The sequence below is a fragment of the Erithacus rubecula genome (assembly GCF_903797595.1).
Source record: "Erithacus rubecula genome assembly, chromosome: 2".
In the NCBI taxonomy this organism is placed as follows: Eukaryota; Metazoa; Chordata; class Aves; order Passeriformes; family Muscicapidae; genus Erithacus; species Erithacus rubecula.
The window spans coordinates 20,065,432-20,081,041 of NC_136685.1; the positions used below are offsets into that span (position 1 = coordinate 20,065,432).

General features: G+C 36.9%; 1 protein-coding gene across 3 annotated transcripts in view; it reads left to right on the forward strand.

Moving 5' to 3' along the window:
- The window catches only part of MYOM2 (myomesin 2), a 72,520-nt gene that overhangs the window by 17,294 nt on the left and 39,616 nt on the right, over positions 1-15,610 (forward strand). For all 3 annotated transcript variants that reach the window (XM_079297947.1, XM_079297949.1, XM_079297948.1), the window contains 8 exons: positions 1,864-1,952; positions 2,033-2,083; positions 2,361-2,525; positions 6,904-7,065; positions 8,977-9,118; positions 10,710-10,909; positions 12,100-12,153; positions 14,761-14,888. In XM_079297947.1, the coding sequence (XP_079154073.1) occupies positions 1,864-1,952; positions 2,033-2,083; positions 2,361-2,525; positions 6,904-7,065; positions 8,977-9,118; positions 10,710-10,909; positions 12,100-12,153; positions 14,761-14,888 (991 nt within the window). The remainder of the gene's footprint in view (positions 1-1,863; positions 1,953-2,032; positions 2,084-2,360; positions 2,526-6,903; positions 7,066-8,976; positions 9,119-10,709; positions 10,910-12,099; positions 12,154-14,760; positions 14,889-15,610) is intronic.

Genomic DNA, 15,610 nt, shown 5'->3' on the forward strand with positions numbered 1-15,610 from the left:
AAACTCCTAGGAAGGGGATTGAGATGAAGTATGTACATTTCAGTATAGAGGCATAATATGCCTTAGGAAATTGTCCTGTACTGCAGTTTTATATTGTTTTTTGGCATTGTATTACACAAGTGTTAAAGAGTGTGAAACTGGGATAATAAAACAAAAATGTTCTGCTTTTAAAAATTCACTGCGAAGAAGTGTTGTCAAGTCTGACATCTCTCAAATAAGTCCAGAGTCACTTAAGCTTAACATAGCTCTGGGAACAGGTATTGTAATTTCTTTAAAATCCTTCATGAAAACAAACTGTTAAAAAACATCCAGCCCAGAGAATGGCAATGAACAAGATTGCATCCATCTAGTGGCCAGTCACAAGTGGTGATCCCCAGTGCTCAGCATTGGAGCAGGAACTGTTTGATATTGTTATCAGTGATGTGGATGAGGGATACAGGAGCAGCCTCAGTCAGTCTGCAGATGTCACCAGGTCAGGTGGGAGTGCTTATCTGCTAGAGGGCAGGAAGGGGCTGCAGAGGGATCTGGACAACCTGGATCAATGAGCTGAGGCCAGCTGTGTGGGGTTCAAGAAGGCAAAGTGAGAAATCCTGCCCTTGGATCCAAACAACCCCAGGCAGGGCTACAGGCTGGGCACAGAGTGTTGGAAAGCTGCCCACTGGAAAACCAGACCTGGAGGAGCTGGTTGACAGCAGCTGAACATGAGCCAGGGTGTGCCCAGGTGCCCAGGAAGGGCAGAGGCACCTGGCCTGTGCCAGCAATGGTGTGGCCAGCAGGAGCAGGGCAGGGACTGTCCCCTGTGCTCAGCACTGCTGAGGCCACACCTCGAGTGCTGTGTCCAGCTCTGGCCCCTCACTGTGAGAAAGACACTGAGGGGCTGCAGAGAGCCCAGGGAAGGGCAGGGGAGCTGGGGAAGGGTCTGGAGCACCAGTGCTGTGAGGAGCAGCTGAGGGAGCTGGGGGTGCTTAGCCTGGAGAAAAGAGGCTCAGGAGGGACCTTATTTGCTCCTACAACTGCCTCAAAGGAGGTTGTAGCCGGGTGGGACCAGGCTCTTCTCCCAAGAAACAAGTGACAGGACAAGAGGAAATAGTCTCAACTGCACCAGGGGCGGTTGAGTTTAGATATTAGGAAAAATTTCTTCACTGAAAGGGATCTCCTAAACTTAAACAATCTTAACAGCTGATCATGTATGTGCTCATGAAACTTTAAGGAAGGATGTATTAAGTGAGACAATCAGTTTTGCACCAAGTAACTATATTTTTGCTTTATATTTTTTGTACTGCCCTTGCATAATACATTTTTTTCCTCACTAAAAATATCAGAAACCAAGCCATGTATGCACATAAACAATTTTTACCAGTGTTTCTGATTTTTTATAATTTTCCTGGATTGAAATGTGAGAGAGGCAAAAAAATACCAGTCGGTCAGCTGGGAATAGTCATAGAAGACAGAATTTTAGCAAGAATCAAATGTTCTTTTGTTCCATGTCTCTCTCCTAAAATATGGCAGAAGAGCAATATGGATTAAGGAAGATTACATACAGAAAGGGAATAGCCAGACTGGCATTGTCCAGCTATTTCCTTTAGATCATTCTCTAAAGGTCATTTGCAGTTTGCTCAAGTTAAGGCAGCCTGCACACTAAGCTGTGATAAAACTGCAATTAAAAACAGCAGCAGCTTTCTGATTGTCTTTCATTGATGTCTTGCATTGTGGAGAAAGCAAAGAGCTTTCTACACTTGCCCTACCAGTAAAGAGCTTTATACATTTTCCTTGTGGTTGAGATAGTTTGGCTTGCAATATCAATCATTATGAAAATTTTTATTTGCTCAAAGAGACATCAGTTCTTCTCCTTCCCCTTTTCAGAGCTGACTTTGATGATTCTGCAACCTATTCAGCAGTAGCAACAAATGTCCATGGTCAGGCATCAACTAATTGTGCTGTGATTGTGCGAAGTAAGTCCTACTTTATATTTAAAACAGTGAATAAATATAATGCTCATGTCACTGAATGTTTCTTGTATGTTTATTCATAGGGTTCAGAGAGAATGAAGAGCCTCACCCAGCTGCCATAATGCCCTTCCACAGTAAGTCCTCTTTTCTATTTGCTTAGATAATTTATGTCCTCATGTCAGAGTGATGTTTTACAGATGAGAAAACTGGATGCAACTTGCTTCTTCTAACTTTGCTCTCTAAGCATTGAGTTACAGTAGGAGCTGTCCGGATGCTCTTGCTTTCCCAGTTGAATTTCTGGGTCAGAATAGAGTATAACAGGAAACTCCATCTCCTGTTTAGATCAGACATTAATCCATGCCAAGTACAATTGACTTGTACTCAAGAATGCTTTCATTTTCTCATGCACAGTGCCCCTGTCGTATGATGTCTGCTTCACCCACATTGATGTCCAGTTTCTGGAGAAGTTTGGAGTCACTTTTGCAACTGAAGGTGAAACACTGACCTTGAAATGTTCTATGATGATCACTCCAGAGCTGAAAAGACTACGACCTCGTGCTGAGTGGTACAGAGATGGTAAGTTATTACACTGAATAGAATCTACCTGGAAAATGCTGGAGGATACATTGAGGATACAGGTGAGGTTTAGGGTATTGTATTCTCACAATTAAATTTGGAATAGAGAAAAAAATCTCTAGTTAGAATTTATAGTCCTGCATTCTCAATTAAGTGACTTGATCAACATTTTCTTGAGCACGCATTAGTAGCAGCAGGAGTAACTTCATATCATGATAGCACAAAAGTTAGAACATTTACTTGGAAGAGATGCAAAGCCAGTTCTTAGATTTCACAATGACTCACAGTTGAATACTGTGACCACTGAGCTGAAGGGTACTCACAGAGCACTAAAATAAGGTTTGAATTACTGGGCATGGCTCTCCACTTTAATTTTGCTCCAGCATTTATTGTGAATTTTATATTAAAATCACGTGAATGTATAGTTAGGCAATACTTATAGAAGCCAGGTCTGATGCACATATGTTTGCTCTGCTGTTTATGTGCCATGTTGGTAGGTCTCTTACCTTGCCTCCTTTGTCTCTGAAAATCTGTGCTAATGCCAGGTGAAGCAGTCTTACCGTGAAGTACTCAAGATAACATCACTAAACTCATCATATACTGGGGTGGATGGTACATACACTCTGGATGGGTAGTGTTTGTTCACTGCAGCAAAAAAGGGTTTTGAAACATAAAACTAGTTACTTAGAGCTCAATGGATAGCAGCCTATTGTACATATTTAGCCCATCACCTTTCACCAACCACAATCTCTGTAGGATTCTAAAGTGATTATTCCACCTGAGGATTTAAGGAAAGCCTTGGTTATTTTTGAATGGTTAGACCTTTCCTCAAAGGGATCACATTTGATAATGGTGGACTTCCAAAACTCATGTTTGGACCGGTCCCAGAAAAGTTGGCAGAAATTTCCATAGTGGACAAAATGTGATAATAAACTAAGAAATGACAGTAAGATTAATAAGGCTGTAAAGAAAATTGAAGATTACAAAAATCAGAAAAATAATGATTTTGTTACTGCTTGTTGTACCTTTTGTTTCATGTACCTCATAGTTTCATATAGATTCACATCTGATCCTCTAGGCAGCAAACTACTGCTTAATCTTCCATGCCTATTTTTCTATCAGTGTGGATACTTCCTTGTGATTAACCGTTAGATGTCACTAAAGTAAAAAAATATGAGACAATAAAAATGGCTTTTTCTGTTTGGTGAATAACCTAAAATCTACAGCTGGTCCTTGAATTCAGATTCTGTTCTCACTGAAGCATACAGGAATTTTGCTGTGCACTTCAGGATGTTTAATAACTAAAAATAATTGCTCACTTCACTCTCAGATGAACTATCATTTTCAAGGGTACCTTTACTTTCTCTCCTACTGGGTGCAGTTTCTCAAGTTGCCAAATCTCTCAAATTCTAAGTTGGAAAATGCAGCTAAGAAGAACTTCTAATTTTCAAGGAATGCCCAATATTCTTCCACTTTTCATTGACCATTATTTTTTCTTGCACTATGGACAAAAGCTCATGACCCTTTCTCTTTGTGTCTTCATAATTACAAGATAATTCCTTCTTGATATGTAACAATATTGCACTATTTGTTTTCCCCCTATTTAGCTTTATAAGTCCTTACTTGTGAAAACTTGAGATGAAAACTTGGTCTGTTTTAAGCCATAGGTTTTTGCTAGGGAGTCAGACAGGTGTTCATCCAATTATTCTACTTATGCTACGTGAAATAGGATGCTGCAAACTAGCTTAGATTTGTCCTTCTTTACCAGTACACGGATCACAATACTTCCAAGAGGTGTACAGGTGCATTAACTGGCAGAACTTCTTCCCAAACACAGCAGGAATTCATCCACTATGAGCCTTTGTTTTGTGCTACAGTTCCCTGTGTTGAGTCTCTTGAGAGCTGGAGGCAATGCATAAATATAAGCAGTGAGAAGTTAATAATTTGTCTAATATCACATGCTTTAGACATTTTGGTTCTTTAGAGAGGTAATATTTAATTGTACTCTTTCATTAAGACTATATTCTTTGTAATTTTTTTCAGTTTGTGTAAATCAAATAATGACAACCAAGGCCCCAAGATAGATATGTGTGATTTACTTCTAATAATTATACACAGGAGAAGCATGTGTTTATCTAGCATAAATAAACTTCACACTTGTGATCCTTATTGAGGGTATCAGTAGATTCCTAAGGGCATATAAGTCAGCTCAATCAAATCCTTTTAATTGATTTGGGATTTCACAAACATGAATATGATGTCTGTTATTCATGGCCCACTCAGAAAAATTTAGAATACTGAAAGAACCATTCAAAAAGACCAAAATCAAAATAACAGTTCAGGAACCTATATCTAATCTGGACATGACTTCAGCTGATAGCAGGAATTTTCTATTACTGATCTCTAATGTAATATAAACACTATAAAACTATATGTACCACCATAATGCAGCCATTTATACTGTAATCTAAAATAAAATAATTGACTTCAGAAGGAAAAATCATGGAATGAAGAATCTAGCAAAAATATAGCAGAACAAAATATGCATAATAAAAATAAATTTCAGTATATAATAGTTACCCACTGTATGAATTTTAATCAGAGTACTGTATTAGGAAAATTTTCTTACATATTAAAAACAGCCTGTGAGGCTTGAGGTACACTGCCTGTGAGGGTTAGTCTTCTGCAAATAAATTGTTGGAGAAATAACAGAGCACAACACATGAACAGACCAAGGATAGTCAGAACTTGTAACACTATTGTGCTGGCAGCTTTATGAATACTTGTTCTATTAGAACTTTTAAATATGTTTGAGCCCTCCAAAATTTATTCTAATTTTCTTGCCTACAAAATCATTCATCCAGACTGCATTAAAAAAAAAAAAAAAAAAAAAAAAAGTAGGCTTGTGCTGATTTCTGGTGGATCTTTGGCCTTGTGGGAGGAGAGAAGCTTTTCTGCTCTTACCAAACACAACTGCCTCCTCAATTTCTGCTGTCAGGTATACATAAAGAATGGAAATGGGTGATTCTGGCCTTAGGACCATTACAATGTAGACTTGCCTACAATTTCTATATATTGAAATGATGGTGGCTACCAATCCACTGAAGCTTGGAGTCTAAATAAGTGACCAGCTTTTAAAAGATGCTGGTTAATCAATTTTTTTTTTTTTTTTTTTTTTTGCTTAGCATTTTCCACAGGGCTTATGAATTGCTTAACGTTTCTAGGTGAAGGCATTTTCTGATTTAATTTAAAGTATATCATGTCTGACTACCTAAAGTCTGAGTATCATTGTGACAGGCATGACAGAAAGGGGTCACTCAGGTTTTCTAGGTAAGGATCTCATGACTAAGGATCTCATGGGAAGGAATGTGATCAAATTTAGTTTGTGTGCTTCTTAGAAAACTGCAGCATGCTTAGCTGATTATGCAATTTACTGCTGTAAGATTTAGTAGTGTGTCTTCTACATGCTTTATTATCTGAATGTGTGTCATGTTTTATACCTTCCTAGACAACTCAGCTGGCTTGTGAGACCACTGATTCCTTTGCAAATGTTTGAGCACCAGCTCCAAAATCTATTTAAGCAATAGGATAATAGATATTCATAGATATTCAGATCTTTTAAATACAGTTCTGCTGCATTGATTACAATAAATTTGTATGTGATTTGCCTTAGGGAGTTAAAAATCAAAAATAATCCAATCAGCTATTTCAAAGGATGATATGAGAAAGCCCTTTGCCTAGCATAAAATATCCTGTTCATTCTTTTGCTCTGGTTTCACTAGGCAATCAGATTAATATGCATTAATCATGGGTCACCACCTCTCACCTTTGAGAGGTCTAAATTTAATTTAATTCACTGCTCAACAGGCATGCTTTGAGGATTTAAGTTTGGTGTATATTTATAGCAGTTTTAAGATTAAACTGAAATATCTTTTATTTTATTTTATTTTTTTTTTTTGTAATTTGTAAGAAAAAATTGAGTAAACTAACATTTGACATGAACAGGAAGTAAAACTTATTAAAAACTAATCAAGGTCCCACCCTGCATTCATTATAGGTTATGGTAGGTTTGCATGTCAATATTTCTAAATGTGGGTAACATTTTTTTCTCTCAGTGTATTAAAAATTAGTGATAGGAATTTTGTTGTTGGCATTGCTTAGGGTAGTACTAGACCTCATGTTCTCTAAAATTCACTGATCAAATAATTTTAAAGAGATGCAACTTACTCTCTCTAGAGGATTCATAGCATCAAAGCCCTATAATTCTGAATAAAACTGGCAGAAATTTCAGTGTGTGTCCCTGTTTAGCAGAGAACTGCACTAGGATGCAGGTTGTTCTAGCAGTACAGTAATGTGTCTGATGGGTCTTCTGTTCCAGATGTGCTGCTAAAGGATTCCAAGTGGACAAAGCTGTACTTTGGAGAAGGCCAGGCAGCTCTTTCCTTTACTCATCTGAGCAAAGATGATGAAGGTTTATACACCCTGCGCATGGTTTCGAGAGGTGGAATCAGTGAATGCAGTGCATACCTGTTTGTAAGAGGTAAACTTTTGATCTGGTCCTTGAGGAGAAATTAAAAACCATTATAAAGTTTAGTTTTATGAAAAAAATCACATGTAATAACTGAAGTATGAAAGAAATTTAGCCCTGTGGAATTTCATAGTAATTTGATTTGTATATAGTAGTCTGAACTAAAAACCAGTCACCTTACATGTATGGGGAGCTTCAAGAGGAGCAAGTTCCTGATGACATTTTGTTTCCTGAAGAGCAGAGAAGCCATGCTTGTGAAGAAAAAATTTGCTTCTTTATTTTTCATCTCCTTTCCTGGTAGGAAATAAACATCTTTGCTTACAATCAGTTCTCACCATGCTGTTTTTGGCTTTAGAGATTGGAAACTGGGAATGTGCCCTGTTGGACATTCTTGTATCTTGTGCCTGGTCTTAGGGATACAAGCAGAAGAAAGCAAAATAAATATTCCCACCACTATGCCAGTCATAGTCATGTCATTAACCAGAAAAAAGAAGCAAAGTAAGAAACTAGCTGACTGAAGAAATGCAGTTTTCACAAGAGATATAGATAAAAGGAGGTAAATGGATTAAAATAGAATAAAGGTCAGAACTTTTCATCACATTTCCATGCACAGCTCTCAGTGAAGTAAAAATGAGCTTCTGCATGTACCTGTGAGCAGAACTTAGTATTCAGCTTTATATTTTTTTCATTGAAAGATAAAAATATCTCTGGTTGAGCAGTTCTACACTCTCTTAGATACATTGGACAACATCCTTGATGTGGGCAAAATGGAACAGCCCCACTGAGGCCACTGTAGCTGTATTAATTTAAAAACTTGTTCTTCTTGAAAACATATTGGAGCTTATGTGCCTTGTGGGAGTGTCATCCAGACAGCTTCTGTGGGGTAGAGGGAGTGAATGTCTTTTTCAGGGGTTTGAAATCCAACTTCTTCACTTGACTAGTGCAAGGGCTTCATCAACTTTGTAGTATGTTTTGAACAAACCACTCTAGCACCCTAATCTCATTAGAAAGAATTTGGTAAAGCCATTTATGTCCAGAGTACATTCCAAGAAAGACATTATTCAGGTGGAAAACACCCACTAATATCAAAGCTTTCTTAAGAGTTTTTTTTCTAGTGATGTGTAAATTTTAGGTGTCTCTTGTCATTTTTATACTACATTTGATTCCTTTGCATGCCCAGAACCCTGGCCCTGTGCTAAGTCCCCTGGAGTCTCTAGTGCTGTCTGTTGCCTTTTTCATGCAGGCTGTGTTCTGATACTGAGCACAAACTACTTCACAAGTGATTGGGATTAGACTGTAAATTTAGACTCTGTTTTTTTGTTATAGAAATCTTCATTTGAAAGGAGAGAACTTTACATGTTACGAGATTTCATTAGGAGTTGTGGGTCCAGACTAGTCAATATCTCTCAAAATGAAGACACAAAAGGGTATCTTAAGGGTGTTATTTAAGACTATAAATGAAACATAGCATCATAAATGTTCCAGGAGTCTACAAATTTTTTATTCTTTAAGAGATTTGTTTTCCTGATCATGTTTTTTACTGAGCAACTTGGTCTGATTGGTAACCCACTGAGTCAGCTTTCAGTGTATCAGAGCACCAAAAACATGGGTGGGTTAGGATTTTAACTCTCACAAAGAAAAAAAAAAAAGGCATTTGGCTCCTAAAAAGCTTTTCTGTTTTCAAAAATATCCTTGAAAAATTTGTCTGTAAAAAAATATAGATGTTATGGTCCTGAATCATTATTGCAGTGAATTAGTATGTAAAATGTTTGAGCTTCCATTCATATAAAGAGGTAGCACAATAAGTTTGGGCTTCCATTCATATAAACAGTAGCACAATAAACTGGAAGTCTTCTGTTTGACTTTTTGATGTATGTCAGAGCAGTTGGGGTTAAAACCAATTGATTTTTGTTTGTGGTCCAGATGCGGATGCATTGATCGCAGGAGCACCAGGGGCACCAATGGATGTTGAATGCCATGATGCTAACAGAGACTATGTTATTGTTACCTGGAAACCACCAAATACAACCAGTGAGAGCCCTGTTATTGGATATTTTGTTGACAAGTATGTAAATATTAGCATTATTTAATTTTGTTAATTGCCAGAAATATGTATATACTGTAGATGGAAAAAAAAAAAAAAAAGCCATTTTATCTTTTCAGTGTGTGTGTTCTTTGGATATATTTTTACAGGTACTTGGCACTGGAACTCAGTTACACACTGTGTTAAATTACTAGATTATTCCCAGGCAAACTTTTGGCCCAGATGATTTAGTATTTTCACAGGCAATTCTGGGCACAGTCTGGGAATTAGCAGAGGCTGGAGGCCATTCCAAGTAATATTTGCAGACAGACATATTTTGTCATACACTTAAAATGTTCAATAGTATGGATGTGGGCACATCAGAGAATGAGCCCTGACAGTATTTAATTTATAAAAGCTGGAATCCATGGGCATCTTGAATTAGATTTAGTCTCTTTAATCTCTATACTGCAAAAGCTGAAACCTAGGAGTTATTACATTATCTTTTTATTTCTTTCTTAAATGTAGTACATCAGGAGCTCAAGGCCTGGACTCCTGGGAGCTGGCAGTTTAAATCACAGTGGCAGGGCTCTGTCCTTCAGTGAGCTTTGCACTTTGCTGGGGTTTCAGCTCAGTGCAGGCAGCTGGCAAGCAGGGGAATCCAGGCACTGTTTTGCATATCTTTTCCACTGAAGTGAATGCTTGCTCCTTGTACCCAGAGCAGAACATCTGATCCTTTGTGTCTGAAACTGTCAGTCAGCAAAGCCTTACTGAAACGATTTCATAATGTGTACTGCTCTGCACTTAAAAGCAACATTTGCAGCTCATTGCTGCTTGCTACCCTGTCATTTGGTCTAATTCAATGATAACTGTCTGGGAATAACTGGAAAAATTGTGGTTTATGAATGGTAGTCAGTATGAGGAAATTAACTTGAGACCTGGGAGCATCTATATCCAATTTATGCAGTGCACAGATCATAGAAGTATTTCACCTATATTGTGTATAATCTAGTCAGATGAGCCATTTGGCATGTTGCTCATATCACTAGAGTACCAAGGAGCCCTTGATCACAACACAGATTTTTTCTGATTCAGTCAGGGCAAAAGAGAGTCTTCTACACAAAGTTTATCGTAGTAGCACACAAGCTATATATATACACACAAAGCAGTCAGCATGAGCACATCACTCTGCTTTTTGATGACTCCTGTGCCCTGTGGCCCAGCCATTTGATAGGGAAAGGCACAAAGAAATTTACTTGAAAATATGATGAGGAAGAAAAGAAAATGATTAGGTGCAAATTCATTGTATTATGTGGACACGAATATTAAAAATGAAAGTGAGTAATTTATTCTTTACATGGCAAGGAAGAGAACCAAACAGAAGTGAAGCAGAGAGATTTGAAAAGGCCAAAAACCATGAAAGAAAAATGACCTTTGCATTATGAAAAAAATATTAACAGAGTGGGAATTGGATCTCTGATCTGAGAAGATTGTATAAAGTCTGTGACTTTCTTTAATGAGATGTGTGGTTTAGCCTAGGGTAGGAGACTTCTGTGGTTCTGACCTGGTGTAATAGCATGGGGCATATTTATTGTGAGACAATACTGACCAATGCTTCTTCTGCTGTTCCAAGATGTGAAGTAGGTTTGGAAAACTGGGTCCAGTGCAATGATGCTCCTGTAAAAGTCTGCAAGTATCCTGTGACTGGTCTTCAAGAGGGGAGGTCTTACACATTTCGTGTGAGAGCAGTGAACAGCGCTGGCATCAGCCGCCCCTCGCGAGCCTCGGAGCCCGTGGCGGCGCTCGACCCTCTTGACCTGGAGAGAACTCAAAGTAGGATATTCAAGGCTTTCTTTTTCTTTCTTTCTTCTTTCTTTCTCTTCTTTCTTTCTCTTTCTTCTTCTTTCTTTCTTTCTTTCTTTTCTTTCTTTTCTTTCTTTCTTTCTTTCTTTTCTTTTCTTTCTTTCTTTCTTTCTTTCTTTCTTTCTTTCTTTCTTTCTTTCTTTCTTTCTTTCTTCTTTTCTTTCTTTCTTTCTTTCTTTCTTTCTTTCTTTCTTTCTTTCTTTCTTTCTTTCTTTCTTTCTTTCTTTCTTCTTTCTTTCTTTCTTTTTCTTTCTTTCTTTCTTCTTTCTTTTCTTTCTTTCTTTCTTTCTTTTTCTTTCTTTCCTTTCTTTCTTTCTTTCTTTCTTTCTTTCTTTCTTTCTTTTCTTTCTTTCTTTCTTTCTTTTTCTTTCTTTCTTTCTTTCTTTCTTCTTTCTTTTTTTCTTTCTTTTTCTTTCTTTCTCTTCTTTCTTTCTTCTTTCTTTCTTTCTATTCTTTCTTTTCTTTCCCTTTCTTTTCTTTCTCCTCCCTCCTCCCCTCCCTCCCTCCCTCTCTTCTTTTTTTTTGCCCAGTTAATTTAAGGAGCAGAGTTTGTTTCTTCCTTTGATTCAATATCTCTCTACAGACTGCTAAATAGCTTTATGGGAGCTTGTCCATGAATACACTAAGCTGCCTTGCACTGGGGAGTAGTTTTATTGACTTAGCATTGTCCTAAACCCCTATGCAAATTCTGTATATCATGTACTTGCACACCTTCTGTTTGGTGTCCTCCTTTTAGTCAGAAGGGAATTAAAGTAATTATGAATATCTTAAAGCACTGCCCCAATGTTGCCTGTGAAATCTGAACTGAATATGCATTTCCTTTACATATGGTTTATGTATGTGTTTATGCTTTATGATTAATTACTATACTCATGATACAATTGATTACTAATCTGCCTCAAAATCAAATCCATCTGCTGTGACTATGACTCTTGCTTTTTAGCACATCTTTGAATAGTACTGTCTGATCATGCCCTATTTTCCTATAGTGAATAAGCCAGTATATTACTTCAAGTTGACTTTCTCTGGGGAAAGATTTAATAACAACATTGTAGAAAAAGAGTCATACAGGTTTTTAAACAGGTGACAAAAAATAATTTGGAATGTTTGTAAGCATATTGAACTAATTTGAGAAACTAATTGTATATTTTGATTAACAGCTGTTCATGTGGATGAAGGGCGAAAGATTGTGATCAGTAAGGATGACCTTGAAGGTAGGTAGCATTTCTAGTTTCAGTCCATGTGCTTATACCCCAGGAATTTAGCATTATAATTAGAAACACAACTTGAAAATAAATCCTTCTAGTGTTAAAGTCCTTTTAGTAAGAAATAAACACACATTATGACTTGCAAGGTTCAGAGAACGCAAGTGAACAGTGAGGTCTAGAGGATGGAGAACACCACAGTCTCAACAGCAAAACTTTTATGAGACATTGACAGCATTTTCCCACCTTTTTGCTTTTACTAGTGCTACTCTGAGTTAAATGGATGAACATTTAATTGCCCATTTGATTGGGCATTTGATTTCCCATATTTCTCTTCTTTCTAGCTTTCTGGCAGCTAAGCATAGTTTTTTTAGATTGATTTTGACTATCTGAGCAAGTTATTGCCATTCTCATAAAAACTTACACAATTCATCTCCACTCTTTAATTAATATATCTACCTGAATACAGAGGTTATTCTTAAGGTTAAGGTCATAGACTAAGTAATGTTTTTCCCCAGGAGAATTGGAGAGAGCCCTGACAACTTTTGGGATAATGTTTCGAGTTTTTTCTGGTTTTTGTTGTTTTTCTATGGGATGATTTGGTTTTTATACTTGAATAATGACCTTCTTTACACTTAAACTGTTAAAATTATTAACTGTAATGGCTCAAAATTTTTTAAAAAGTGTCTTATCTGCTCTATTCCACAAAGGTTATAAAGTTGTAACTCAAAAAATAACACAGTACAAGAGAAATCACCTGAGAACAGATGTAGCTTTAAGGAGAATCAGACATTAAATGGTTTTCCCAGTGCATGTATAGGACAGATGAAGTTTCACTATTTTTATAGTAGTGCTTTAAATAATTGATATGTTGATTATAGGATCAGAGGTACATTACAGTGTCAGATTTTAATTGTCTTGTTTGGTTTCACAGACCATTCTTCTGCTCTCAGGATTGCCTTAGAATGATCAGGTCCAGTAAATGGCCACTCTGGAATAATCACAAATAATGATATTTAGATTTCTGTCACATGAATGTACATATTTAATAGAGTATGAATATTCAAATATCACTCTTTATGTAGATCAGTACTTTCATCTGCAAGATTGGAGACTACTTTTGAGAGAGCAATCTCACAAATCAAGAAATGGTTTTCTTTTTTAATGAAGGCTGATGTCCCATTCTGGCAACCATTCTGTACCACCATCTTATATCATTACAAAGTATGGGAGGCTTTTTTTTTTTTTCAAGAATGAAAGAAAATATGTTAAGATTTCATTGCCTGAAATGAGTTGGAAGCCTTTTGTCTTAATGTAATGATTACTGTCATTTTCTTGACTATACATCATCAATTTTGTCTTAAACTCAGCTGATTCATGTACCTTTCTGAAAGAAAAAATACAATTGTAGGAAATCAAATATAGAAAGCATTGTGAAAAATAATTTTCATTGGATATATCAGCTTGCTTTAAAAAAGGTTTGGTTTTTATTTAGTAAATGCATATGATGAAATAATATCAGTGTATATTTTGAGCCTGGTTCATTCTACAGATATGTATAATCTTTTAAAATACCACTGCCATGATTTAGAGATTATCACAAGTATTTTTCCCTTTTTTGAAGAGAAATCTTAAACATTTTGAGAATATATGCTCTTTTCTTAGCCTGTGAAGTGGAAAAATTTGCTTTCAAAGAGCAAAGCTTTTTCCTTTTTCTATGATAATCCATAAAGATAAATTTTTAGGTGTCTGCTGAATTGCTATTTCTGACCTACCAAGTCTTTGTTTCTTCAAGGCTGTGTAGCTGTGCTTGTGTAGGGGTCCATCACAGGTCCATCACAGGTCACTCTCCCATCCCATGGGTGCTGTTTTACCCCACTTGGATTCCTTGGATAGCAGAACCACCTTTTTCTCATGTTGTGGTCAGTGAGCAGGACCATGAAAGGCTGAGATGAATTTTTTCAAGCCGGCCCAGGGTAGGCAGCCTGTCTAACAATGCTGGTAACTCTGCAGAGTGAGTGTGGAAAGGAATTTGATCAGGCCACACTACATGGTTGAGCCATCATAGGACTGCTGATAAATTTTTATGCCTTAGACTTATTGATTTTGGAAGCCTTTTAGGCCATACAGCTAATAATGCCATTATGTTATGGGATATATTGGCAATAGGTTCTGATTCTTTTTGTGCTTTCCTCTTTGTTTTAAAGGTGCTTTTTTGATTGTACTTCCCTTCCAGCTATTTTTAAAAATTCTGATTTATCATAATAACTCTTTAGATTTCTGTCTCTGATCAAAAAATGTTTGCATATAGTGAGAAGGCTTTTTACTAGCAGATTGAAGTAATTCAAATGTGATCAAAGTGTAACAAATGCACAGAGTTTCAGGGAGTACATTTAAGTTTTACTGAAAGAGTAAGTAACTAGCTATTAATACTGAAATTTCATTTATCAAAATTTAATTGATCAGGTGAACTGCACAGATGATATCACAGCTGCTGACAGCTGAGCATTGCAGTGCAGGGTATGAAAGCTGAATCAGAAAGATGAGCTGTAGTATGAATGTTGACCCAGGAGTTAATCTGCTGTTTAACACTTGCTACATTTATTAATCTTACAGGAGATGTTCAGATTCCAGGCCCTCCCACCAATGTACATGCTTCAGAAATCAGCAAAACATATGTTGTACTCAGCTGGGATCCACCTGTTCCCCGTGGCAGGGAGCCACTGACATATTTCATTGAGAAGGTACTGCACTCTGTAGAGGTGTTCTGTTGAAGGTGCCTCATTGCTGTGTGCAATTGCACTCAACCCATTTTCAGAACTGCAGAATGAGCAATAAAACTAACACCTTCTGTGGTCTTGCAGGATTTGGAAGTGGGATATTAGAGAAGCTTGTATAGTCAAATGTCTTACTGCAAGTTTTAATGACCATTGAAGTTCAAGGTCCAGAGAAAAGGATTCCCCTATGCTATTTATTTACTGCTGTCTAAATGGGAACAAATTATCATGTAAAGTAGCAGTTAAAAAAAAAAAAAAAAAAAGGAAAGAAAAGAAACATCTATAATTTTCACAGTCCTACAGGCATGATTTTAAGTTTTCAGTCTCTCTATAATAAAGGGAAGATTCTGTTAATCCTGTGGTAGAGCAAGGAATAAAAAAATAACTCATAATTTGATCCTCACTTTTTGCAGGCTTAAGGCAACCTCTACTCTGCACTGACATTTCTAATTTATCCCCTGTAAGGTCAGCAAAGAGGCAGATGCCTGTCTCAGGTTCACTGGTCCCTGGTACTCTTCATGGCTCTTTTTTCTCTTTGAATTGAAAGGGAACTTCAGTGTTCACAGTAGGAGAGGTTTGTTCTTCATCCACCTAAGTGAATAAAATTTAGATAAATCTTTCCCTGAATCATCTTTCTAAATTGTATTGGATTACAGGAACTTGCTACAAAGTTTTCCCAGTAGGTAAAA